The 26,835-nt window shown below is 45.5% G+C and overlaps 1 protein-coding gene across 2 annotated transcripts in view; it reads left to right on the forward strand.

Moving 5' to 3' along the window:
- Positions 1–26,102, forward strand: part of FBXO36 (F-box protein 36) — a 27,561-nt gene extending 1,459 nt beyond the window's left edge. Inside the window, exons 1-4 of one of the 2 annotated variants that reach the window (XM_075570208.1) lie at positions 889–987; positions 7,538–7,646; positions 12,316–12,488; positions 24,931–26,102. In XM_075570208.1, the coding sequence (XP_075426323.1) occupies positions 904–987; positions 7,538–7,646; positions 12,316–12,488; positions 24,931–25,107 (543 nt within the window). In that variant the 5' untranslated portion in view covers positions 889–903 and the 3' untranslated portion in view covers positions 25,108–26,102. Of the gene's footprint in view, positions 1–888; positions 988–7,537; positions 7,647–12,315; positions 12,489–24,930 lie in introns of those variants that run through there. The other variant, XM_075570207.1, reaches the window with a different exon arrangement.
- The last annotated feature ends 733 nt before the right edge of the window (positions 26,103–26,835 follow it).

The following is a 26,835-nucleotide window of genomic DNA, read 5'->3' on the forward strand; positions in this document are numbered from 1 at the left end:
GGTGAGGGAGGGGGAGGGAGGTGGAGGGGGGTGAGGGAGGAAGAGGGGGGGAGGGGGTGCGAGAGGTATGGGAGGGGGGAGGGAGGGGGTGCGAGAGGTATTGGGAGGGGAGGAGGAAGGGAGGGGGTGAGGGAGGGGGTGCGAGAGGTATGGGAGGGAGGGGGTGCGAGAGGTATGGGAGGGAGGGGGTGCGAGAGGTATGGGAGGGAGGGAGGGGGGTGCGAGAGGTATGGGAGGGAGGGAGGGGGGTGCGAGAGGTATGGGAGGGAGGGAGGGGGTGCGAGAGGTATGGGAGGGAGGGAGGGAGGGGGTGCGAGAGGTATGGGAGGGAGGGGGGGGGGTGCGAGAGGTATGTGAGGGAGGGAGGGGGGGTGCGAGAGATATGAGGGAGGGGGGTGCGAGAGATATGAGGGAGGGGGGTGCGAGAGATATGAGGAAGGGGGGGTGCGAGAGATATGAGGGAGGGGGGTGCGAGAGATATGAGGAAGGGGGGGTGCGAGAGATATGAGGCTAGGGGGGGTGCGAGAGATATGAGAGGGCAGGGGGGGTGCGAGAGATATGAGAGGGCAGGGGGGTGCGAGAGAGATGCTGGGGGGGGAGGGAGGAGTGTGTGCATCTTCCAATATAATGTCTTGAACAATTCTTCGTGTTTCTGTAAAAAGCTTTGGTGAAATGATGTCTCATTGCTGATCCTTATCTTGCTTGTATCTTCATGTAATCTAATAGTTGATGTGGCACTCCTGTCTGTCCTGTCTGTCCTGTCTTTATTTATAGGTCTTTATAATATCAATGAACCGCTTGAGGTGTAGACAGGATCAAATGTTTTATTTTGTAATCCACGAATCCTAAATGGAGTTGTAAATTGTATTCATTAGTTCACAAATCGCTTCTTGCACGACTTGGATGTGGTCCACTGCGCTATGTCCACAGCGAAGTCCCACATGTTCTTTATGCTGGGTAAAGTCCAGGGTCTGCTGCAGCCGCTTAGTGAGTATCTTTGTAAAAATTGTATATAGATAGATGCACCATGGAGCCAAAACAAAGCCATTTCGAGAATTGACAGTAATTGAAATTGACCCTTTGAGCGTCGGATGAGCCAAAAATCTTCCGGCACATTGCGATTGCAGCTTCCTAATTACATTAACGGAGGAGGATGGAATCTGCTACAAGAGCACAGAACACGATCTCCCCTAGCAAATGAGCTTTAAAAAAAAAGTCCAAGGCGTATTCACTAAGTCAGGGTGGCCAACTCCAGTCCTCAAGAGCTACGAACTGGCCAGGTTTTCTGGATATTTCTGCTTTACGCCCCCCCCCAAACCCTAGCATGGAAGGTGAGAAACTTGGGGGGGGGGGGGGGAGGATTGGAGAAAGACATAGGGACTGGTAGGGGGGTAAAAATGGGGGTGGAGAGACATTGGGGAGGGTGGGAAAGACATGGGGGATTGGTGAGAATGCCATCGGGGGTCAGGGAAGAAATATGTGTGGGGGGGAGGGGGAAAAAGATATGGAGGTTGGGATTGGGAGAAAGACATAGGGTGGAGAAGTGTGAGGGGGAGAGACATGCTTGGGTGTGGGGGGGAGAAAGACATAGGGTGAGAGGGGAGAAAGATATGGGGTGGGAGGAGAAAGATATGGGGGGGTGGGGGGGAAGACATGCTGGGTGTGAGGGGGGGGAGAAAGACATGCTGGGAATGAGACATGCTGGGGGTGTGGGGGGTGGAGACATGCTAGGGGGGAGGGAGATATGCAGGCGGGATGGAGGGAGAAAGACATGCTGGGGGAGGGAGATATGCTAGGGGGGAGGGAGACATGCTGGGGGGGAGGGGGGGAGAGAAAGACATGGTGAGGGGGGAGGGAGACGCTGGGTGTGAGGGAGGGGGAGGAAGACATACTGGGGGTGGAAGACATGCTGGGGGTGAGGGATGAGGAGGGGAGACATGCAGGGGTGAAGGTTGAGGTTGACATGCTGAGGTGTGAGGGAGGGAGACATGCTGGGTGGGGGATGAGGGATGAGGATGGAGGACATGCTGGGGGTGAGGGAGACATGCTGAGGGTGAATGAGGGAGGACATGCTGGGGTGTGAGTGAGGGAGACGATGGGGTTGAGGGGAGGGGGGAGACATGCTGGGGTTGAGGGGAGGGGGGAGACAGACAGACATGGTGAGGGGGGTAGAGACATGCTGGGAGTGGGGCGGAGGGGGAAGAGACATGTTGGGGTGAGGGGAGAAAGACATGAAGGTGGCGGAGAGACAAGGGGGTTGTGGGGAAGAGAAAGTTACGGGGGGAAGAGAGAAACTTATAGGTTAAAATACAGTTACATGAAGGGAAAGGGGGGGGGAAGAGTAAGACATTGAAGGAACAAAATAGATAATGGTGAATCGAAATCGAGAAGAGGAAAGAAAGAAAAAGACATTGGGAAGATGCAAAATACACTTGTCTTTGGGAGGCAATTATGAAAAATGTCATAGTGAAATATATGAATGAAAGAGTCCTTGTGATCAATTGCTATGTGTGGTCCATACGCTAAAAACCATACAAATTCAATTGAGTGTAGTTAAGGTTTGCAAACCCTTCGAAAGTCTGGAAAATGTCGAAGTTAAGGTAACGGGCAACCTTGGGTCGAGGCCCCTGCTGCCTCAGTCAGCCCGCACTTGCATGCAGGCGGCGCGTGGAGGGGCAATTGACCGCTACCTGCAGTCCGCTGGAGTGGGGGGGGCGTGGTTTGAGTAGAGGGCTGCAGCGGGGGTCTCCCGGGGCTGCAAGAGGGTGCAACGAGCCCCCACAAATGCCCTGTGCTGCTCGCTCTCTGTGCTGCTCTGTCGTCGTCCCCGGTCCGCCCCCCCCCCCCCACACATACATACACACACTTTCCCCCCCCCCTACCTTTTTGGAGGTGGGGGAAGCTCTGACACTCCAGCCCTTGGTGCTGATAGGCTCACCAGCGCACCACGTGACGCGTCACCGCTCGGGGTCGCAATCCCCTTGCATCCCCTGACGGCTGACGCGTCACAGCGCGTAGTGAGCCTCGCCGGAAGGAGGCAGCGGGGACAGCCAGGCATGAGGTAAGGGGCTGGTGGCTAACTAAATGCTTTTATTTGTGCGAGCTTTCGAGATACACTGATCTCTTCCGGCGATGTTACATTGAATAATGCAGGCAAAGGGTTTACTCAAAAACAGTGCATCTTGGAATGTGGCTAGAGCCCATCCTTCCCCCCCTGTGTAGTGATATATATATATATATATATATATATATATATATATATATATCACAGAGAGAGAAAAAGAAACCTCTAATCAGCACTCAGACAAATAATGCAGAAAATAATAATAGTAATTTATTAAATCAAAATGTATTAAATCAAAATAAGATGAAAAACAAAAAACAGCTAACTGAAACCCTGCCTGACTAAACAAAATAAATTAACATAGGACAATGAAAAAAGTATAAATAACCCCAAGAAAATTTAAGCTATCATAAAAAACAAAACATATAATGAACAAAACCTCAAAAAATGAAACCACTAAGGGGACAAAGTACCCATAGTGATCCACAACCGGCCGGTCGTATAAGGAGATAATGAACAATAAACCAATAGAAGAAAATAAATAATAAACCTCTAAAGGAAAAAAATAAACAGAGAGTGGTTGAATATACCAGGCATACTCATTGGGCGAACCGCTCACGTGACCGGCCCTGCGCTCCCATGAGCGCGAAAATTTAAAATTTTGCTAAGACTTATGCTTCCGCACGCTCTCATTGCGGCTGCAGGGTCTCACTGCCGAGCAGCAGCGCACCTCAGCATTATGCGCTGACCATGCCCGAGGCCTAATACCTCGCATACAGTGCTCCCACTATTTCAAAGCAAGTTTAAAGCTGCAGTTCAGGCAATATCCTGCATGTGTGTTTTTTTTAATAAATCAGTTCTGTAGTAAGAAAAAATACTTTTAGCATTTTCTGTTTTTAAAAAAACAACTTTGAAAGACCAATTTTCTTGTATTCTATTTTAACAGCCATTTGCTAAGGCACTGCCCCTTCATGTCCTGTCACAAGCCCTGGCACACCCCTTTGTCAGCCCTGTCCTCCCTCTAGCACATGTCAGTGCAGAAGTGCTCATGAATATTCATGAGCTTCCACTGAGTGACAGAAGCAGAGGAAAAACATATGCCATATCTAAAGCTGTTTAACTTTGTCCAGTATCTTTACCCCTTGTTGGTAAAAACTTTGTCCAATATCTAAAGCTGTTGCCAAATTTCGCCGATCAATACATGGAGAACGAATTGACTGGCAGCTATACAGTTCTTTAGGTAATTACAGATTGCCCAAATGAAACTATTGAATAAAAAAAATAAAAAAGACTGAACTGCAGCTTTAAATCAACCTCACAATGATGATACCCATCAAGGTTGAAACATGTCTGTGAGTGGTTTAAATTTGCTTTGCTAGTCCCATGCTGTGTTTAAAAGCTGTGTGAACGGCGATACATCAGCTTAAATGGGCTCCATGTGAATGGATATTCCAGGCAAAAGGTGACACATTGTGTGCTCATTTGCATGTCATTTTCCAGAATCCCTTGCTGCAGTGGGAGCACTGTATGCAAGGTGATAATGGTTGAAAGGCAGGGTTGTATGTATGTATATACTGTGTATATTTACAGTTGCTATATATATATATATATTCTCTATCACACCGTATTTCCTCGATTCTAAGATGCAACCTTGATTTAATAAATTTTAAAAAGCTGTGTGTGCTGTGCACGCGCACAGTAAGTGAAACTTCATTGTGTGTTGTCGGCGTGTGTGTGTGACACAGGGGGTGTGGGTGGGTGGTCTGCGCTCTGTGTCCTCTTCTCATATGTCAGTTGGCGTGTGGGGGGAACGGCGCCGCTTCTGCGCTTGTTTGTCGTCCGTCAGCGGCACCATCACTACTGCGCATGCGCGGCATATGTCAGCGGGCGTGTGGGGGGAACGGCAGCCGTTAGGAGCACTGCCGCATATGTCAGCGGGTGTGTGGGGGTGCGGCGGCCGTTAGGAGCGTGACGTCATTCCGTTTCACATTTTCGTCTCCATGAAGGAGTTTTGTTCCATCAAAATTGATTAGGTGCCACTAAAGAAGTTTCACTTCAAAAACTAATCATTATGTGCCGAATTATTATTATTATTATTATTTTTTTACTAGCAGACAATAGCATACATTTATCTACACTACCCTACACTGTACTAGAGTACAACTTTGTGCTCAGCGTGTGTACTTTACATCTCCACTGTGGCTGATCCCCTCTGCACGTCCTGCAGTTCACCTAGAGTCTCGTGGGGGGGGGGTCCGGGATCGGAGACAGGTGTCGGGCTGCTACTGGATGCTGTATGCAGCGCCCCCTTGCAGACCTTTTTGGGGTTTTTTTTGTTTTTTTTTTAAATCATCGATTTTCTAAGGTGCATCTCAATTTCAGACGTGAAAATGGGGAAAAACGGTGCATCTTAGAATCGAACATACATACATACACTGTCTCTCTCTGTGTCTCGTATGCATGTCAGGATTGTACCTGTTGTACAGCGAACACCTGATTGCAACGCTATTTACAAAGGGAGCCCTCGGTCATATCCACTGGTGTTCTGCAATCCCGGCAGCAAAGTGGTTAACCTTTAATTATCCTGGAAAGGTTTGTGAATCCACCATAAGGAGGCAGACAGCCTGTAACCCCCGTTTAGCTGCAGTCTGTAAAGTGCCTCTCGCATCCCGGGTGGCTATTGCTTCTAATCCAGATTGTCTGGGATTGGGAATAATTAAAAAGCATATGGCAGTCGGTTTCCCAGTATTTTTCTCCTCTTTTCCAAACTTTGAGGCCAACTGTGACGTCTAAAACATGTATACTGTATGTATGTTCTACTGAGCAGGTGGCAGGACAAAATGGTGAATTGCCACTCTAGCTGCTGCATGTTCATGTTCTAGTTTGCAGTCTGTGTGTAATAACTTTTATCCACGTGTGTTGCTTACATCCTTTTTTTTTTATTCCAAGGTGGTGTTAAGGCTCATATTTAAGTAGTGCTAAACTATAGCATAAGACACTACCAGTGCTAGAAGACATCTTGCAGGCTGTTTAAGTGAATGGATTAGCACAGTGACTCCCAATAAGGGGTTCGGGAACCTTTTAGGGGTGCGTGAGGTGTCTCCAAGAGGTTTGGCCCAAAAAACTGTAATAGCGGATCCTTGGCAGTATAGTGGGTTCTTGAGCCTGTGTGGGGACTGCATACTTAGTAATTCCCTCAAACTGCACCTTAGCGTGTGTGGTATATCTGTCAATTACAGCCAGAGCTTTAAAAGTCACTCTCATAATGCTTTCCATCTACCACAGCATGACATGGTGGGGGGGGGGGGGGGGACTTTAGAAGCTACCGGAGTGAGTGACAGATAAGTATTCCACCCATACTGTCTGCACACGGAGGGGCAGTATGGATCTTAATAAACGTGTGTTTCACCCCACGAGCTCAAGACACAATACTCCCTGGGATTGGTCACACGGTAAGTTAGCGATAGTCTGAGTTGGCAATAAGATTTATTCATTGGGAATTCGGGGAGCAAATATTTTCTAGCTTGGGGTGCACAATTTTAAAAAGGCGGGAAACATTTTGGGCTAGAATGTGTCTTCTGGCACCAAAAAGTAAATGTGGCGATTATTGGTTTTCTGCAGTTTTCTTTTCTAGCTAGGTAAAATCCTTTTTAGTGGGGATTGTTAAATATGGCTGGTATTGTGATTTTTTTTTTTTTCCAGGAATCTCTTACAATAATCTCATTATAGGACAGAGTGCAGCACTCGTAGAGCCCCTGGGGTGATCACATGACACAGAGGTCCAGTGACACTCTTTTTCCACCAGGACCCCCAGCACTCCAATAGTTAGACCTGCAATCGGGCTCGTTTTGGATATTGATTTCATTTGACAGAATTTGAATCGGGGGTGGTCGTCTGGAGATAAAGAACCCCCCCGCTTCCTCACATACATGCCATTTTAGTTGCCGGTATACTTCCTATATTTTTAAAGATGTCAACCACAGTCATCCATTGTAGCTTTTCTATTGGCCTGTGGCATTTAGCAGCCATTTTAGATTCCCTATCATGGACTTGAACATTGGCAGCTAAGACTGTGAGTCATAAAGTATGGCATTAAGAGTTGAATCAAACAAGTCACTGTTATCTGATACTACAGAACTGATTTATTTTAAAACAGACCACATAAGATTTCACATGTTTTGGAAGCAATCTTAAACAAGGTGTTACATGTATGAGGGCTTTGAGTTTATTTCAAATGCAGATGGTGTTGTTAAGTGGGTTTAATGTTTATTATTTTATTTATTATTATTTACTGAGATAAGCATCCAGATTTACAGAGCTAATGTTTAGCCTGAGCACCGGTGGTAACTGCTTTTCAGGCCTCTCTGGCAGTGAAGAGATTAACCCGTTGGCGCCCTGCAGTAGGTACCATTTGTTGCCGTTTGTAGAAAATAAGGACCAGGCACCGATTTCTCTGTGTCTTCCTCTCCGCAGGTTATTATGAAGTGCTGGAAAATCTCTCTGAGAAGTGAATTCCGCGACACAAAACCCGGGGAATATAAAGAATCGCACCAGGACTTTCTAGATGATTCAACAACGCAGTGTAAGTTGGAGGTTGTGTGTATGTGTGTATGTTTTTTTTTTTATTATTATTATTATTATTTATAAATATATCTCTATATCCTCATATCAGTGTATATATATTAAAAAAAAAAAAAATTGTGCGTACATATACACACTGGTGTTTTTGTAGGTAAATAGATGTCCAAGACTGTAAATATAAAAAAAAATTAACTTTTTTAATTTAAATAAATAATTCGGCTTTAAAGCAGCAGTTCCCTCCAAATGGATATCTATATTCACCCACTAACGCATCAGCTGGCCCACACACATTAAAAAGATTGCCCATTTCCCTTGTAGACCTCATTAGGGTCACCCTATTAATAATTACAAAGGAATCGGTAAGTGAGGAGCCGTATATAAAAAGACGTCACTTTTTTTAGATACAGGAATTTAAAACGGCAGTCTCCCTGCCCCGCCCCCCCCTCCTCTTGCCCGATGAACCTGAACAGTGGTGTCCCCCGTAGCTCATCCATGTTTTTTATATATATATATATATATATATCACGACATTTTCCTCCCCTCCCCTCCCCCCCCCCCCATGTCAATTTCTGCCTCCTCTCTCACTCAATTCCTCTAGCAAATAAAATACCACTTGTGAGCACATTCACAGGTCTGCACCCTGCCTCTTCCCATTATCTCTCAGCATACAGTGCTTCCATTGCAGCCATGGATTCTGGGAAATGACATTCAAATGTCAGTGTCACCTTTTGCTTCATGTCCATTTTAACCCGGACCCCTATAAGCGTATATCTGACGTATTACACAGCTTTTCAGCACAGCCTGGGTTACAGAAGTGCAGAGCCAGTAACCCTACTCACAGACCGCTATTTTGACCTTTTGGGTCTTGTCAGTGCGAGGCTGGTTATACTGGCTTTTCAATGTGAAGTTGGAATAGGTTTCAACCAAACATTATATAATTATGGTGGGTAACCAAGTCACAAAAACCCTCCAGTGTACAGAACATAAAAAGATCACTTGGTGTCACGTTGCCATGACAATGGACGTCACGTGACATCCGTTGTCATGGCGACGCAACACCATTTGACGTTGCAGCACCATGATGAGGGGCCCTGCAAGAGGAGATGGAGAAGGTAAGAGGCCCCGCACCAAGTGTCTGCACCGAGCCCAGCAATAATCCCAGCCAGCACATGTCTCAGACAGGTCTGCAACCCAGCATTTCACCATTATCTCTTGGCATACTGCACTTCCACTGCAGCCAGGGATTCTGAGAATTGACATACAAACCCCGTTGTCTAAGAATGTTACCGTGGTGGGGAGGCTTCTGGTCTAGCGGCTGACGGGAGCAAGCAGATGTGGAAGGTGTTGGGGGAAGGTGGGGGGGTGTGGGAATGGGTGAGGGACACGGCCATTCAATATGCCATGTGGCTTGCGGGCCACGTGTTGAAAACCCCTGGGTTACACAGTAGAATCTAGTGAGACTTATAGAAGGAGGCGGATAGAGGAAGTAAAAAGGAATATATTCCGTTGTGTGTTTTTTTTTTTTAACTTTATCCCATTTATAAAATCTTATTAGATACTCTTGTGTAACCCATATTACCACGTGTGTTTAGATTGGTAACATATTTTCACTGGGTATTTTTATATGAATTTTGGCAAGTTCACTTGTTGATTGAAGCCATATCTATTTTTTCTGTTTTATGATTGATTGCTAACTGAAATGCAGCTCTCACAAGCACACACATACTTACTATGTCCTGTGAAGACACACACACACACACACACTGTAGGTATGTGTGTACAGTACATACATGTATACACACACACACACACACTGTATGTATGTGTAGCCCCCTTTCCCCTGTGTCAATGGACATTACCGGGTGCTTTACCTGGATGGCTTACAGGAGGCCTGATTCTCTGCTGGAGGGAGCCTGGAGTGACCTATTCACTGAAACACATACAGCGCCTCAACCTGGAAGGGATCGTTACGCAGTGGGATAGCCCTGTTCCAAGACAATATAACAAGTAAATACACCAGGTATGATATAACAGTATTTACTAGCACTCACTATATTAACAGATCACACTTTGCAACATCATAATATATGTACTTACACTGGAGTAGTTTCCCCACAATACTTAGGGGTGCAGTGGCACCAGAGCCCTAGTGTCCGTCCCACAATGTAAATCCCCTATCCCCAGTGTAAGGCTCAGCTTTAGCCTGTGGATTGTTGGTATACCTGCCCGGGGGCTCCAGCACCCGGGTCTCTCTGAATAACACACACAAGCGATAAGTCTGTTCCACTGAAGCCGTCCGCTTTTTGTGGGGTGAACTCCTGCCGGAGCATCCCACCTTTACATTGTCTCTAGCAGGAGTGGTGGTCTGGTCCCACACCACGGTCTTGCGCACTGCGTGGCGTCCATCACCTGTGTGCTGTACCCTAACTGCGATGACAGCTGGGGAAGCGTCACTATCTAGGGGCCTTCCCTGCAGCAGCCACAAGCTGAAGGTGATCAGGACCTAGAGCTGAGGTGGGCAACCCTGTCCATGAAAGTGCGGCGAATTTTAGTTTGCCATCTCCCACAGTAAAATAAACTTTTTCCTGACAGCGTGTGCTGGTTTACACTTTCTGAATGAGTCACTGACACGACACAGCCATCCAATACTCCCCTATGCCTTCAGTACATGGAGTCTAAACCCGACCTTGAACTGTTATTTTTTTATGGGAGCTAAAATTTGTAGTGACCCAAGTAAACGAAAAGCATGATGTGGTGATTTTCACTTCTCATTAGCCACACCTGTGGCTACATTGAAAAATATGTTGCCCACCTCTGGCATAGAGGGTAAAACTAGGCCCAGTCCTGGGAAGCACTGCTCCCTGGACACTACCTCTCATGTTCTCCCTCTGGGTCCTGACTGACTAGCGAGGTCCCAGCGCGCCAAAAGTATCTATCTACTTGCGGCAGGGAACTCCTTGCAGCCCTATTGACTGTGCTCCGGCATGTGATGTGCAACCCTGATGCATGATGGAGTTTGTAGTCCCCGTGGACCTCTATACTTGTGATGGCCACCGCTCGCGCGTCACTGCGCATGCACAAGCTTCCTTATGGCCGCCGGAGCTCTAGTATACCTCTGTGCATGCATGCAGACACTCGAGATGGCGGCGCCCTGTAACGGGAGCCACAGGCAACCCGGTCGCCCGGCAACAACCTCCCTGCCTTGCCGCACTCGCCTAGCAGCAGTGAGGATAAGGGGACGCATGGGCCAAGGGGGGAAAACGGTGTTTGTGTATGTATACATACTTTGACAATCTAGGGCAAAACCCACTCGTGCCCTCCCAAAAGTAACTCCCTCACTGACACCCCTCCCCCCCCCTCACGACTCTTACCTGCGGCGGGGTGCAGGGATCTTTGTCTTCTCCCTGCAAATTGTAATGCTTCCCCTGCAGGTCCTGGAAAAATGGTCACGTGGCATAGTGTTGCTATGGCAACGTGACACAGTGCCGCGTGATGGCACGTAGCGTCCCGTTGCCATGTCCCGACGCAGGTAAGCACTTGACAGCGGCCAAAATGCTCTCGCCCGTGGCGTGTGTGTGTGTCTATATATCTACAGCCATGTCCCCTTACAACCCAAACCTAGGGGCATGGCACTACTCATCTAACCTCTTGCTTAAGCCACCATTTTAAATGTCCACTATTTATTCCTAATGGTTTTTCTTTAGTACTCTGAGGATTACGCAATAGTGACCGTTTGTCTCTATACTTTTGGAAACATTAGTTTCACTTTAGTTGTATCAATTAATTTAATGTTTACTGCTTTTTTGTCATCTGTTTGGTGTGGTATTACCCCTCTCCCTGTCTCTCTCTCATGTATATTCTATTTTTGGCTGCAGATGCATGGGGAAGGACTGGGTTGGAGGTGACAGCTGTCAGTATAAAGTCACGCCTCTTGGTTAGCGGTACGGGGCTGTGATTCTGCAGGACGGGGCAGGGACTCTCCTAGTGATTGACCACTTTACTAAAGTGGTGCACTGTTGTTCTCCAGTTACAACAAGTGTACTGGAGTTGAGCTGCAATGATGAATTCTGGGGACTGCCCAGTCTTGCTGGACTCTCTAACAAGCAATCAGCAGCACGTTCAGGAATGTCCCGCCCCATAATGCATTGCGCGACTCCCGACATAGCACTCTTTAGTTTCTAGTGTTGGCAGTGAGCAAGGGGCGCAACGGTGTGAATGTATAGATCCTGTTCTATGCCAGAGGTTTCGGGATGGAAAATGGGCTGTACCGCTAACCCTGTCCTGCTACATCCTACTTCAATGGGCAGATCTTCTCAGCCACCAGTTGCAAACACGGTGTAGTTTCTGGGCAGCGCTATGACCAAGATTTGTCAAACCCTGTAGTATAGGCCAATATCCAAGGATTAGCCCACAATATCGCTACATAAATAATTACAGATGACTATGTCTACAGTAAATCATGGATGTTATGCCTCTCAGTGGCACAGGGAAAGTTGTTCACACTTATCACAACGGATGAAACTGGGACACACAATAGTAGATGTCTCCTCTATGAGACGGGGATGCAATGTGCCTACAAAATTCTATGTACGAAACCGTTCACACTGTCGTGTGTGTGTGTGTGTGTGTGTGTATAGAGTGATTCATTGCACACTGACTTCTGCCCCCAGTTCAGATCGGCATTGTCTTTGGTCAGAGTACCCTGGAGTATGTGCTCAACCTGTGTCGCGGCAACATTGATTTCCTGGAACGTCTGCCAGAGCCGCTAGTCCTGTACATCGCTAAATTCCTGGACCTGGAGGACATCGCTCAGCTCTCCCAAGTCTCACGCACCCTCGAAAAGGTCAAATATATATATGCATTCAGTGTTGTACGTACTGTATGTATGTCTTTATTTGTATACCGACATCCATGTACATAGAACGTCACAGCAGTAATGCACGTGACAAAATAATATGAGACTTAATAGGAACAAGCACTGCAGACATAAATGCAAATATTAGGAAAAGGAGTTCCTGCCCCGAAGAGCTTACGATCTAACTGTTCATTAAGATGTCCTGCTTTACTGGGTGGTAATATAAGGTAAACACAGTTTTAAATGTTAGGTGGGGGGGGTTCATTATTTACCCATTGTGTGCTGTGGGGGAAATTGCAATTAACTAAACAAAGGGAAAATATATATTTCAGGGTTCACAATCCCATTAACTTTTTCCGTCTATCAAGAAAAATGTATTGATATAAAAATAATATCACTCGCTTACATGTGAGTAAACACCGGCGAGTGTAGTATAACGCGGGCACAGGAAGTCGTGTCACGGAGATCTTACTGGTGCTTCAAAATATTGCGCGCGGCTGTGCCTCCGGCATTGGCGTTCTGCACCAAATCCCGGAAGTGTGGCAGTCTCGCGTGTCTTTGTCACCGTCCCTCTCACACTTCTCTCATCTTGCTGTTTAAACATTTGGATAAACTGAATGACTGTGGGAGCGTACTAGCCCAGTGACAGGTGGTCACTTCAAATAAGGGTATACCATGTGGAGCTTTTTGGAGTGACCACCCGTCTCTGGTCTAGACGCGCAAGACTGTCTCACTTCGGGGATTTGGTGCAAGCCGCCAACGCCGGAGGAACAGCCTCGCGGAATCCTTTTGAAGCACCAGTGAGATCTCCGTGACACCAGTTCCTGTGCCCGCGCTATACTACACTCGCCGGTGTATACTCACATGTAAGCGAGTGATTTTATTTTTGTATCAATACATTTTTCTTATACAGGCTGTGATTAAACAAAAAGAAACAATAGGGGAGCATAGGCTAAGAAAACGAAATCTTCAAAACTTGATTCCCAATATACAGATGTTCAATGGTCTTATTGAATAGATAAGCCAAAATTATGTTCAAATCAACACGTGTAGTGCTCAAGGGTTATATACTGTACCACAGTCAAAGCACTAGCCCTGGTACGCGGGGACCGGAAGAGAGCATGCATGTATATATGTATGCATACAGTACTACTCACACGGCCATGTGTGAGTACCAGGTCCCTCAAAAGTTTCTTTGCAGCAGTTTTCTGTTTGTTCTGTGGAGTGGTACCAGAGATTGTTGATTGCTATGAGTACCATCCGTCTCATTAGCCTCCCTCGTGATCAGGGTGAATATATGGAGAACAGATTTAGGTCAAATATAAAGTATTTATTAACCAAACAAAGCTCCACACTTACATATAAAAACCCGCTTCGTGCATGCATCCGTGTCAGGGAATCCTTGTCTGTTTTTTTCTTTTTTTGTATCTCCTCAAGGTTTTCCCCTCCCACGAGGGGGACACTGGACATTGGACCATTTTACCCTGGTCCCCACAGACTGAGCACGCCACATTTATTGATTGTTTTTTTATAAAATGTTTTACCGGGAAGTAATACATTGCGTTGCCTCTCGTTTTCAAGTAAGTCCTGGGCATAGAGTTAAGATGACAAATAATACATGGTTACAAATACATAGTTACATAAATGAACAGGGTATACATTATATACAAGACATATGTATTATAGGCGTATGTAACAGTTACAGACCAGAATAAAATGTGAGACCGCTTTAGTTTTGAACGAATTTAGGCTGGTGGTGGCTGTGAGAGTCTCCGGTAGATTGTTCTAGTTTTGGGGTGCACGGTAAGAGGAGGAGCGGCCGGATACTTTGCTGAACCTTGGGACCATGAACAGTCTTTTTGGAGTCAGATCTCAGATTAGTGCTGCGTGTGGTAGGGGTGAGGAGCTGGTTCAGGTAGACGGGTAGCTTGCCCAGAAAGTATTTCAAGGAGAGATGAACTTTGCGCCTAGACTCAAGTGATAACTCTAGTTATTTGAGCATTTCGCAGTGATGTGTGTTGTAGTTGCATTGGAGAACAAAACGGCATATTGAATTTGTAGAGGGTATCAAGTTTGCTAAGGTGGCTTTGGGGTGCCGAGCCGTATACTATGTCCCCATAGTCGATAATTGGCATTAGCATCTGTTGTGCGATACGCTTTCTGACCAGCAGACTTAGGGAGGATTTGTTCCTGTAAAGCAGCGGTGCGCAAACTGTGGGGCGCAAGATTATTTAGGGGGGGGCTCAGGCGGCATGCGGCGAAACCTGGTGGGCGCGGGCAGGCGAAGAAGCTATGCGCGGAAGGGCGGGCGAAGAAGCTGTGCGCGGGAGGGCGGGCGAAGAAGCTGTGAGCGGAAGGGCGGGCGAAGTAGCTGTGCGCGGGAGGGCGACCAGGATAGTGCATGTGGCGGCCACGTGATGGTGTGTGTGCGCGGAGGTACCGGGGATGAGCACGCCCCAGCACTGTGATGTCAAAAGTCCCTCCTTCCGGTGTCTGCCCTGCAATAGCGCTGTGTTCCTGCTCTCCTCCACTGGCAACCTGCTTTGCTGCGATCCTCTGCAAGTGAAAGGGTAGGCTGCCACTATATCACTCATACTATGAATGTACAGAAATAATAAAAAAGTGAAAACACAACATTGAAAACGGAAACAAATAAATAAATACATAATACTGTAGGTAGGAGTTTGGATGACACTGGGGACAGCAAGTCAAAGAGCAGGGAGAATAAAAAGGCAAAGGGGAGAAGGAAAAAAAGGGAGCGGGAAGGGAAAATAAAGGGGGGCGGGGAGAGAGGAAAGGGAGGTAGCAAAGAGGTGGATGAGTGCCCCCCCAAAAAGGATTGCCTTTGTGCATGTACGCTCTCCCAAGCTTGGCGCTTGGGGAGACAAACAAAATTGACTTTGAAGTGCGCTCAGCAGCAGTCAATACACACACAGCCACACAAAAATAGCCCCGATCCACGCTTGCAAAATTATGCAGGACACCCTGTGCTCATGCTTGGAGAGTTGGTGATGTCACCGCTCTCAGCGGCAGCGTGGACTTTGCAAGCGCGAGCTGTTGAAATATGTAAGTATTTAGACATTTGTATTTACATTGTATACCGTTTTAACAAAAGGTTTTTTTTTGTTTTTTTTCATGTGATTTTGATTTGCATCAGGCAGGGGGGGCCTGAGAAATTTCATGGATGAAAAGGGCGGCTCAGCATAAAAAGTTTGGTCACCCCTGCTGTAAAGTACACCTGGTTTGGCATAGGTTTTGGATGTCGGGGTATCAATGTGCATCCCAAATGTTAAATGGGAGTCAGACGATATGCCCAAGTATTTAAAACTAGAACCAGGTGTTAGGGTGGTATTAACGTTGGTTCTGATCTGGAGCTCAGTCATTGAAAGATTTAAAAATTTAGGCTTGGACCCAAATACCATTGTTACAGTCTTGTCAGTGTTTAAAAACAGTTTGTTTTGGGAAATCCAATTTTGAAGTCTCAAAAAGTCAGATTGAAGTATGTGTTCAAGGTCGGAGAGGCTAGGGCTGTGTGCAAATAAGATTCTGTCATCTGCATACATGTGTATTGAAGCTCATAAACAAACAGATACCCAGCAAGCTCTTAGAACCCCCCCCCCCCCCCCCCCAAATTTACCACAAAATATGTATATGTGTGTGTGTCTCAAAAGGAGTGCTACTGGGCTTGGCTATATGTATATAACAAGAAACAAAAGTCCAGAGAAACATCCAATGTGACAAAAATACACAGTGAAATACCTACTGTATATATCTCTTGAAAAGAGCCATTTAATTAACCCTTTGGCCAAAGCATATAAGCCTGCGAGCCACATCAAGTCATGACCAATTCGCAGGTCCTAACACTAACTGATTACAATTCTTATTTACCTCTATAATTAGAGGAAGAATGATCCTGGCATTGAACCTGTGATGCATTGAAATAAGCATTGTACACTACAAAAAAAAAAATGAACAATTATATACAAGTAATGGACAGTACATCAAAAATTTCTCTTCATAAATTATCATTGATATTTTTGTCATGGTATGAATTAAAAGTCAAATTTTCAATAGTTGAGTTGTCCATATTCTCACAGCAAACACAGCTCAACTGACAAAAAGTAATTTGAACAGTATCCAAGCAGAATAGCTTAAATTTTCATTGGCTGTTAGCTGCTCACATGACCAGGCTGTCTCGCTGCAATAGCAAACAAGTTTGTCTCCTCTGCCTTTGGTTTCCTTGTATCGCACGTGCAAGCTCACGCTCACTATGGCCATGCGCTTTGGAATACACACATTTGTTTGTAGCGCAAGCTATGTAGCTCACTCCGTATCTTGCACTATGGACGAGGCCTAAGGAATACTGCTTTGAGGGTAAGCCATTTATCCGACAACTGAAGTAATGGTTCAAAAGGAGTGGAAGATAATGATTCCAAAACAATAATTAAATCCCAAGCAGGCACTAGTGGCCAAAGTTGAGCTTTTTGACCGCTTTGAGGAAACGAGAAACTTCCTTGTCATTGGCTAAATAAGTATTAAAGAAAACCCCTAAGGCTGTAACTTGGACTTTGAGAGAATTAAGGCTAAGGCCATTATTTCCACTCCATAGAAAATGTAGGATATTAGGAACCTTGGCTGCCGCCGGATTCAAGTCTTGTGACACACACCAGTTGGAGAAAATGCTAAATAACCCAGGTGCGCGCAAACTTTTTTTGCAGTGCCCTACCCGTGCCTGCTCTCCTCCTTGTGCACCCCCCCCTCCTTACCTCGCGCGGCGTCAAATGAAGCAGCGGGGTCACATCACGTGACCCACCGCGTCAAATGACCCGCAGCGTCATTTGCCGCCGCGTTGCCATGGTAACGTGTCCTGGAGCCGGCTGAACCTAGTAAGTAGAGGTTGCAGAGGCCTCGTGCGGTCCCCCGGCATTTGATTTAAATGCTGGGGGAGAGCGCGGGACCTCTGCAACTGCCTGCGCCCTCCCAAAAAAAATCTCGGGTCATGCCCCCTAGTTTGCGCACCGCTGCCATAACCTTTGGTATATTGTAGACGTAGATGGCTTTCTCACACAGAGCATAGTTTGGACTACTTTATCCAACAAACCCTTGTTCTTTAAATATCGCCTCTCAATCGCCATGCCGTTAAAGCAAGGAATGCTGGATTCGGATGCCTTATTCGACACTGCAAGGAGATTCGGTAGGGGAGGCAACCTCCGGGGAGCTTCTATGGACATCTTAAGTAGATCCGCAAACCATGGCCTTTTTGGCCAGAATGGGGCTATAGCAATCGCCTCCACCTTATCCTGATTTTTGTCAGAACCCTCCTGAGTTATCGAAAGCGGAGGGAAAACATATACTAGTAGCAAGTTCCGCTGCATCAACATTGCTTCTGTAAAGGTCACTTTTCGAACGAGATTTCAAGAACAAAAGACCTGGAGTTTTGTATTTTTTGTTGGTATCCCCCAACGGGAGATGCTTTTCAGCAGGACACCCCAACCTCTTGAGCTGGCATCGATAGAGGGTGTGCCAAGTTCCAATCTCAAATGTTCTGCCTTTCACGAGATTTGGAAGGATTTCTTACCATCTTAAACTCTTGAGTGAGGAACGGCTGATGAATCTGCCGTGCATGATTTTGTGGTTCTTTGTCCCCATGTCTTAAATTGGTCTGAAGTGCTCTGATATGAGATTGTGCCCAAGACACTGCTTCTATGGCCGAGGTAAAGAGACCCAGCACCCTTGTGCACTGGCCTGCTGAAATAGGATGACTCCGACACAGCTCTTTAACGGCTCTGGAAATCTTGTGGGCTTTATCCTGAGATTAAAAATAACTTTGTCCATACTGGTATTTATCTGCTTCCCTAGAAACTTTAGTTTCATTGAATGTGTAATAAAAATTGCTGGGAATATTAAGTATTTTAATCAATCTGATACTTATGGGGTTAATGTTGGTTTAGAAATTGTGTTAAATATAGAATAATTGTTTTTACCATGGGTCAAGACCCTTCCTGTCTGTGCTGATCTACAAAGAAGGCTTAATTGGGGGCCATCACTGATGGCCCACAGAACGTGAAATATTTACAGGTTAGAAGGCTGTGAACGATCGCCAGATCATAGCCTGTCAGTTTCAAAGAAAACTTGAACATTCTTGAAATATCCCCTTTGCGTTATAGAGAGGGGTGACAAACAGGTGACCACTTAGCTGGAGAGCTATATTAAACATAGGATATCATGGGATGACATCTATTCTGAAGTGCAACGTATAGATATTCGTAACAGTTGCAATTAGACAAATGCATTGAGGCCAAACCCTTCATGTTTTTGAGGTGGCAAGGGACAGTTATCCATATGTCGCTCAAATTTAGGCGCAAGCTGACCAAAATTAGTATTGCTACATTTAGCAAACTCACCTGAATCTATTAACTCGTGTCTGTCTAAATGTAATAGAAATTAATGAGTGTGTTTCTATATTCAGTCAGACTTTTAAACGTCGCAAAAGAGGAGTTTTTTTTCTTTTAAGTTGTAAAACGGTCAACCCAGTGGCTGATTGACAGGGATGTAATATTTTTTCTCTATTGAAACAACATAAGTCTCACCAAGGTAATCTGAAAATTAGAATTCAACAAGAGATGTGTTTTGGGATCAGATACGGAAGTTCTCATCTTTCCTATGCCAGTGACCTCTGGGGGAAAAAACCTACATATGGTACTGTTCTGTATAGCGATTTCTGTTTTGTTTTTATCCTTTTTTATTTTAAGAAACTGGTCTTCATTTATTGTAACTGTATGTTCTTGTAATAATCTTTTTCTGTAATTAAAATGTGTGTGATGTTTTGAGTTCTGAATGAACTGTTTGCACGCTTTGTATAAAGTACATTTTCGGAACCGAGGTCTTATGGACTGAGCACACTTCTCATTGTTTTGTGACATTTTTTCCATATGTGAGATTTAGTTGAGCATAGTTATATATTTTTTGAAGAGTTTCTTATAAATATATGTACACAATGTCCTGCCAGCCACAAGGGGGAGCTGAATTCCACATGCAGGAAGTTGATTCTCAGAAGTTTGCTGTGTTTGTTTTGAGTGGAGGGTTATCTGGGTCATAATATAGTCGGGCGTCTTCCCTCCAGCTTCTGCTGCCTTCAAACCACACAGTTCCGCAGTTAAACGGGTTATAATGTCAATAAAAGCCATGCCAGGCACTGCGTCACATAGAGTAATAAAGCTCTCTGGTACTGAAGGGGTTAACTAATGGCAGTCATACCGCCCGGCTCCCTGTGACATCTCCAAAATGTATGAAATCCCAGGGCTTAGTGCTGGATCGGATGCCAGGGAAGGAGCTTTTAGGGTAAAAGTCTAAACTCTGAGATCTGTTCCACGTCACTCTGTATAACTGGCAGCTGCTGACTGAGTCCTATGAGACTGCCCCCCCCCCATGAAGGAAGGGGTGACTCAGGATAAGAACAGTCCCATTTTAACCCTTTGGCTGCCTGCAATGTGCAGCCGGAACACTGAAAAGGGAAATCGATGCACTGGGAACCCGCTCCATCCCTGCCGGGACCCAGCAGGAAAAGAGGGGGCATTTGGTGCCATGTCCTGCTGACCCTAGTGACTAGCAACAGGAGATAGTAACTCTCAGTTATGAATTTAGAAATGCTTGCAAGTGTCTGCGACAAAAGGGATTTACCCGCTTAAAAAGTATCACAGTCGCTGGGTAATTTCAATGCTGGGGAGGCGCCGCATCTTTAAGGGAGGAGCAGCATCTTTAAGGGAGGAGCAGCATCTTTAAGGGAGGAGGAGCAGAAGATAAATACCTTGATTTACAGACTGATTTAGGTCGTTGGCTGCCAGCTCTGCCGCCGCCGTATTAGTTCTGGCACGGTTCCCACTTCAGTCCCAAGGTTTATAACTTTCCCCTGCATTACCTTTTGTTCCCAACTCTGCCATTCATTAGTTAGAGATACTGAACTCCGAGAAACTCATCGCATCAACTTTTGGTATCTGAAATGCCAATGTATCTACCTTCCTTTCCTTCATGGTGTGTGTGACAGGGTGAAGTCATTCGGGGATAATTATGCATGGGAAACATACCTCGGACGGCTGAAACCAGCAGTCAGAGGGTTAACACAGTCAGAGATACCTGGACAATAAGGGCTGAGTTAAGGCAGCTGTATACTGTAAGGTGCCAGACCTGAGCAGGAAGTACGCCAGAGGCTCTTGTCCCCCAGACAGGATTGCCACGAGCAGAGACAAGCCAGCTGGACACAGCCCTCTCTAGAAGGAACCGAGCATCCAACCGTGCAGGGGGATTAAAGCTCCTGTTGCAGTATCCAGAAGGGATTACTTGGACTCTCTTTGTGCGGAGTTCCCCAAATACAGATAAGAACCTTTTATATTTTCATGCCAGACGTTTGCATAATATTGTTTGATCTGGAAGTAGGCTAGCTACCTAGGGTGATAGTTAGGGACCTACTGTATAGTTAATCTCCCAAGGGGAGTAGAGGTTTACTTTATGATTGGTTTTCCTTAAAGGGGCGGTGTCTATTAATTGTTTGATTGTGGAAAATAAACCACTGAAGTTAAAACCTTTTATTCACTGTTTGGAACTCTTCCTAACCCCACTACCAGGCTGTCCTGCCATAGTGTGTGTATATAATGATAGTGTGTCACGTACGGCACACCTGTGCGCACGTGACCTGCATATAGGACATGGGTTAATACTCCGCTCAGAATCGGTCCCACTTTTCACCTCCGCAAAGGTCCCTCAAATGGACAATATCTCCCCTAAATCCATCCCCATATACCAACTGCCACTCTGCGCCACGGATACACACACGTGCAACTCCCAGCATGTTCAGCAGATGACGTCACATGATATTCTAATTTGTAATAGTCACTCTTTGGTTGAATACTTAGCCATGCTCCTTGAACCTTGCAGAACCCTCCAGAGAATGCCTTTATTTATTATTTATTTATAAAATATTTGACCAGGAAGTAATACATTGAGAGTTACCTCTCGTTTTCAAGTATGTGCTGGGCACAGAGTAAAACAAATAATACATGGTTACAAGTACAGTTACATAAATGAACAGGGTATACATTATATACAAGACATTGCGTGCACAGTTAAAGAAAATATATATTATGAGCGTATGAAACAGTTACAGACCAGGTTAAAATGTGAGACAGCCTTAGATTTGAAAGAACTTAAACTGGTGGTGGATGTGAGAGTCTCTGGTAGGTTGTTCCAGTTTTGGGGTGCACGGAAGGAGAAGGAGGAACGTCCGGATACTTTGTTGAGCCTTGGGACCATGAATAGTCTTTTGGAGTCTGATCTCAGGTGATAAGTGCTGCAAGTGGTAGGGGTGAGGAGCTTGTTCAGGTAGCTGGTGGTAGGGGTGAGGAGCTTGTTCAGGTAGCTGGGTAGCTTGCCCATGAAGAATTTAAAGGCAAGACAGGAAAGGTGAACTTTGCGCCTAGACTCTAGTGTTGACCAATCTAGTTCTTTGAGCATTTCGCAGTGATGTGTGTTGTAGTTGCATTGGAGAACAAAACGACAAATTGAATTGTAGAGGGTGTCAAGTTTGCTAAGGTGGGTTTGAGGAGCCGAGCCATATACTATGTCTCCATAGTCAATAATTGGCATTAGCATCTGCTGTGCAATACGCTTTCTGACCAGGAGACTTAGGGAGGATTTGTTCCTGTAAAGTACCCCTAGTTTGGCATAGGTCTTGGTTGTCAGGGTATAAATGTGCATCCCGAATATTAAGTGGGAGTCAAACCATAAGCCCAGGAATTTAAAACTAGTAACAGGTGTTAGGGTGGTGTTAGCGTTGGTTCTAATCAGGAGCTCAGTCACTGGAATCTTTACAAATTTAGTCTTGGTCCCAAATACCATTGTTACAGTCTTGTCAGTGTTTAAAAACAGTTTGTTTTGGGAAATCCAGTTTTCGAGTCTCAAAAAGTCAGACTGAAGTATGTGTTGAAGGTCAGAGAGGCTATGGCTGTGTGCATATAGGATTGTGTCATCTGCATACATGTGTATTGAGGCTTCCTTACAAGCTGTGGGAAGATCATTAATGAACACTGAGAAGAGTAGGGGCCGCAGAACAGAACCTTGCGGGACACCACAGGTGATATCCAGGGGGTTGGAGTTAGAGCCTGAGATGGACACATGTTGGGATCTTCCTGATAGGTAGGACTGAAACCAGTTTAAAGCATGTTTCCCTATTCCAGAGCTCTGGAGTTTGTTAAGCAGGATAGCGTGATCAACTGTGTCAAAAGCCTTTGCAAAATCTAGGAATACTGCACCAGTGAGTTGTCCCCATCCATTCCACACTGGATTTCATTGCAAACTTTTAGCAGGGTAGTTACGGTGGAGTGTTTGGGACGAAACCCAGATTGGAATTGGCTAGGGAAATTTGTCTTGGTGTAGAAATCGCTTAATTGGGAGTGGACATATTTTTCCATGACTTTGGATAGAATTGGGAGAAGTGAGATTTGCCTGTAGTTTGAGACAGTGTTTTTGTCCCCACTTTTGAAGATTGGGACAACTCTGGCAGTTTTCCAGGTCTTAGGGATATGGCCTGCAGACAGGATAAAGTTGACTATGGACGCAATTGGTTTGGCAATGGCTGGGGCACCAAGTCGTAGGAACCTAGATTGTAGTAAGTCGGGTCCACATTGGCTGCTTAGTTTTAGTTTGAGGAGCGCTTGTATAATCTCCTCTTCAGATACTGTGCCAAATTGAAAATTGTGGGCAGTGTTGGGAGGGGGTGGGACTGTAGGGGTACTCCCAGGATGAGATTCATGTTTGGGGTTTGTGCTGCGTTTCGCTAATAAGTTAGTGGCACACCCCACAAAGTAATCATTGAATGCATTTGCAATGTCAGTGGGGTTTGTCAGTGTAATATCCCCCTTAGTGATATTACTTGGTTGTTGATGGTTAGGAGGCTGGAGTATATTGTTGATAACCTTCCAGAAGTTAGCTGGGTTTGATGTATTCTGGTGGCGATTGTCAGAGTAATATTGTGCTTTTGCATGCCTTGTTTGCCTTGTGCACATGTTCCGCATGCATCTGTAGTGATTGAGATCCTTGGTAGTGCCAGTTACTTTGTAGCTTTTCCACAACGCATCCCTGAACTGGTAGAGTGCTATAAGGTCAGGTGTAACCCATGGAAGGTGGGCCCCCCGTACCCTTATTTTGCGTAGTGGAGCATGGGTATCGCAGAGTTTTAAGAACTCGGATTGGAAATAGTTTGAAGGTAGCTCTAGAAGGATCGTGTTTACAAAGTTGTCAAAGGACCATATTTTATTCCTATCTCAGGCAAAACAACTGCCCTTATCTCGAGACTCTTATCAGCTCCATACAACCCATCTGGCACTTTTAGTAGGCCATACAGGATACCCCCCACCCCCCCAATTAAGCTCCCTTTGAAATCCAGCCCAGATCCATGACACGTCTGGGCCTGCCATAAACCCAATGTATTGTATTTTGAAACACAACTTGTACCTTCATTAACCCCTAAAGCACCAGATGGATTAAAATACCCAATATCTCATGATATCATGACACCTCCCTCCTTAAATTACGAATACCCCTTTTACCTTGGCGTGATGAACCGTCCATTTCGTCCCAGTCAGGTGTTTTTCTTGTATATCGCTGCTTGTGTACATGGCGCTATGCATAACATCATTTTGGAGCCACTGAAGAGCTTATCATCCTGTATTGGTGCTTGAAGCACAGGGTATTTTGAGTGACTTGCCCAAGGAGCCGACATGGATAAAAATCAGGTTTGATCACTTCAAAGGCTGTGTTCTTACCCTTAAAGAGGTCGAATAGCAGCACGAATGTGTGTGATCTTATCAAAGAATCGATTAAATTCACGACATTGCTCCTCCATTGGGAAAACCACGAAGGAGTAGCAGTCTGGAATAAACCAGGCTGCACACCATCCTAAAGAGTTCAGCTGGACGATTCCTCGCAGAGTCGATCCTCCAGGGTGACGTAGGCTTTCTTCGCCCTGAAGACCTCGCCCTTATACCCCCATTGACATACCTTCTAGGCGGTCCGGTAAGCATCCTAGCAGGTTCTCAACCACTGGCGCTCTTTCCTTTGCAGAGGCCTCTAGCTGTACAAGCACTTACTGATCACACAAAATGGAGCAGCCAGTGGAAATCAAATCCCACCCAAGTCTGAGTTCAAATAATAAATTAAAAATACTTAGTGGTGTCAGATTTGGGTACAACAAGGTATCAATTACCCAGAAACCCTGGAATTACCCTGAAACATGTAAACAGCTGAAGAACAAGACTTCCGACAAGTCTTTAGTGTGCTGCCTATAGACCTTGCTCGCTTGGGACGGATGGGCCAAGGCTATACGCAGTGCTGCATGTTAATTATATATTTATTCCCCCCCTTCTCTCTCATCTGATAGATTTGCAATTCAGAAAAGCTGTGGGAACGCATTGTGGAGAGCTCGTGTGACCAGGTCACCCCAGAGATGAGATCTCTAGCAGTGGCCATAGGCTGGAAATCATTCTTCTTCACCAACAAACTTCAGCTGCAGTTAAAGCTCCGGAGACGGAAGAAGGGGCAGCAGCAGAGCCACTAACACCATCACGAACGCCTTAAAATCCTTCACCAGTCGGAGGGGCCTTGGCCCTTGTGTCTAGGAAAGAGGGAAGACCAGCAGCTATTCTCTGTGTTCTCAAGATCTTGTTTATGGACAAGTTAAGTGTGGGTCAGTACCACTGATGCCAGTTTGTTACACATACTGTAAATGCATCACTGTTAAAACCCCTGTAAGCCAACACTTATGTACTTTTTGTTTTCGCTAATAGTTTCATGTATATGACGCACCTCTCCCTACCATCCCCAGTCCCCCCCACCCACACACCCCCCAGTGAATCCAAAGATATCGATGGGTGAGGAGATTCAGGTTCTGTGACTGAAATCTGATGGCCCCTGCTAAATAAGCCTGAAAATGTAACTGGGTTGGTGACTTTCTCCCTTACTTTACCCTATTTGTAGCCAGGTATTTCTGTCCATTTAAATATTTATCCATTTAATACATATATAAGTTTAATACATCGACAAAATGGACACGGCACACGAGAAGCAGTAAATTGAAGCAAAAATGTGTATTACAGATTAATTTTTTATGAGACCGGAGCAAACTACATTCGTGCGCCCCTGGCGCTGGAGGATTAACACTGTGGGGCGTCCGATACGGTAGCATTCATCTCCCCCTCCCTGCTGCGCAACTGCAGCAAACACGGTCTCTAGAGCCGCAGCTTTTTGCTTTTCCAGCTGCGGCTTCGGATACGTGTGCACTTGTGTGCATGCACACAGTATGTACATACATTGTGTGTGTGTGTGTGTGTGTGTGTGTATATATATATTTATATATATGTATATATATTACTGAGTGCTCATTTGCATGTCATTTCCCAGAATCCCTTGCTGCAGTGGATGTGCTGTATGCTGGGCGATAATGGGGAAAGACAGGGTTGCAGACCTGTCTAAGACATGCAGATGAGCATACAGTAATATTTACAGTTGCTTTATATATATATATATATATATATATATATATATATATATATATATATACATACACACACACACACACACACACACACACACACACACACACACACACACACACACACACACACACACACACACACACACACACACACACACACACACACACACACAATAGCCGTGTTAGTCCAGTTGCGATAGTGCAGAATAAATGAGTTCTTCAGTATTAGGTGATACCTATTTTATTTGGACTAACAATTTTGACTCAAATATGACATAAATTGTTAGTCCAAATAAAAAAAATACAAAAGGTATCACCTAATACTGAAGAACTCATTTGTTCTGCACATATATATATATAAAAAAAACATCTTACCCTCCTTGCGTCAGGCAATAAAGAGGCAGCACTCACTTCCAGAAGATATAAAAAGTGTATTGAGGCATATGTAGACAGACAACCAATCCCGACGTTTCGGCTCCGGAACGGAACCTTTCTCAAGGGGGTTGCAACATACAAATGACAGACAGGACATATATATCAAGAAAACATACATCGCCTGTGCATAATTACCTAATCGTGGCAAGCCCGCGAGAATCAAAATGACCTGGTGTATGTGCGGATCCGCCATCTTGGAGGAGGAACCGTAATGCACATGTGCAATACAGTGATGGTCAATTGGAGACGCCATCTAGAGTGTGGCACTTCTATCGCGCATATGCACCTCTGATATGTGACGTCAGCATTCCAAACGGCACAGAAGGAGTCAGGGAAGAGTGAAAACATACCCTGTGT

Source organism: Ascaphus truei, chromosome 14, assembly GCF_040206685.1.
Source record: "Ascaphus truei isolate aAscTru1 chromosome 14, aAscTru1.hap1, whole genome shotgun sequence".
Taxonomy (NCBI): Eukaryota; Metazoa; Chordata; class Amphibia; order Anura; family Ascaphidae; genus Ascaphus; species Ascaphus truei.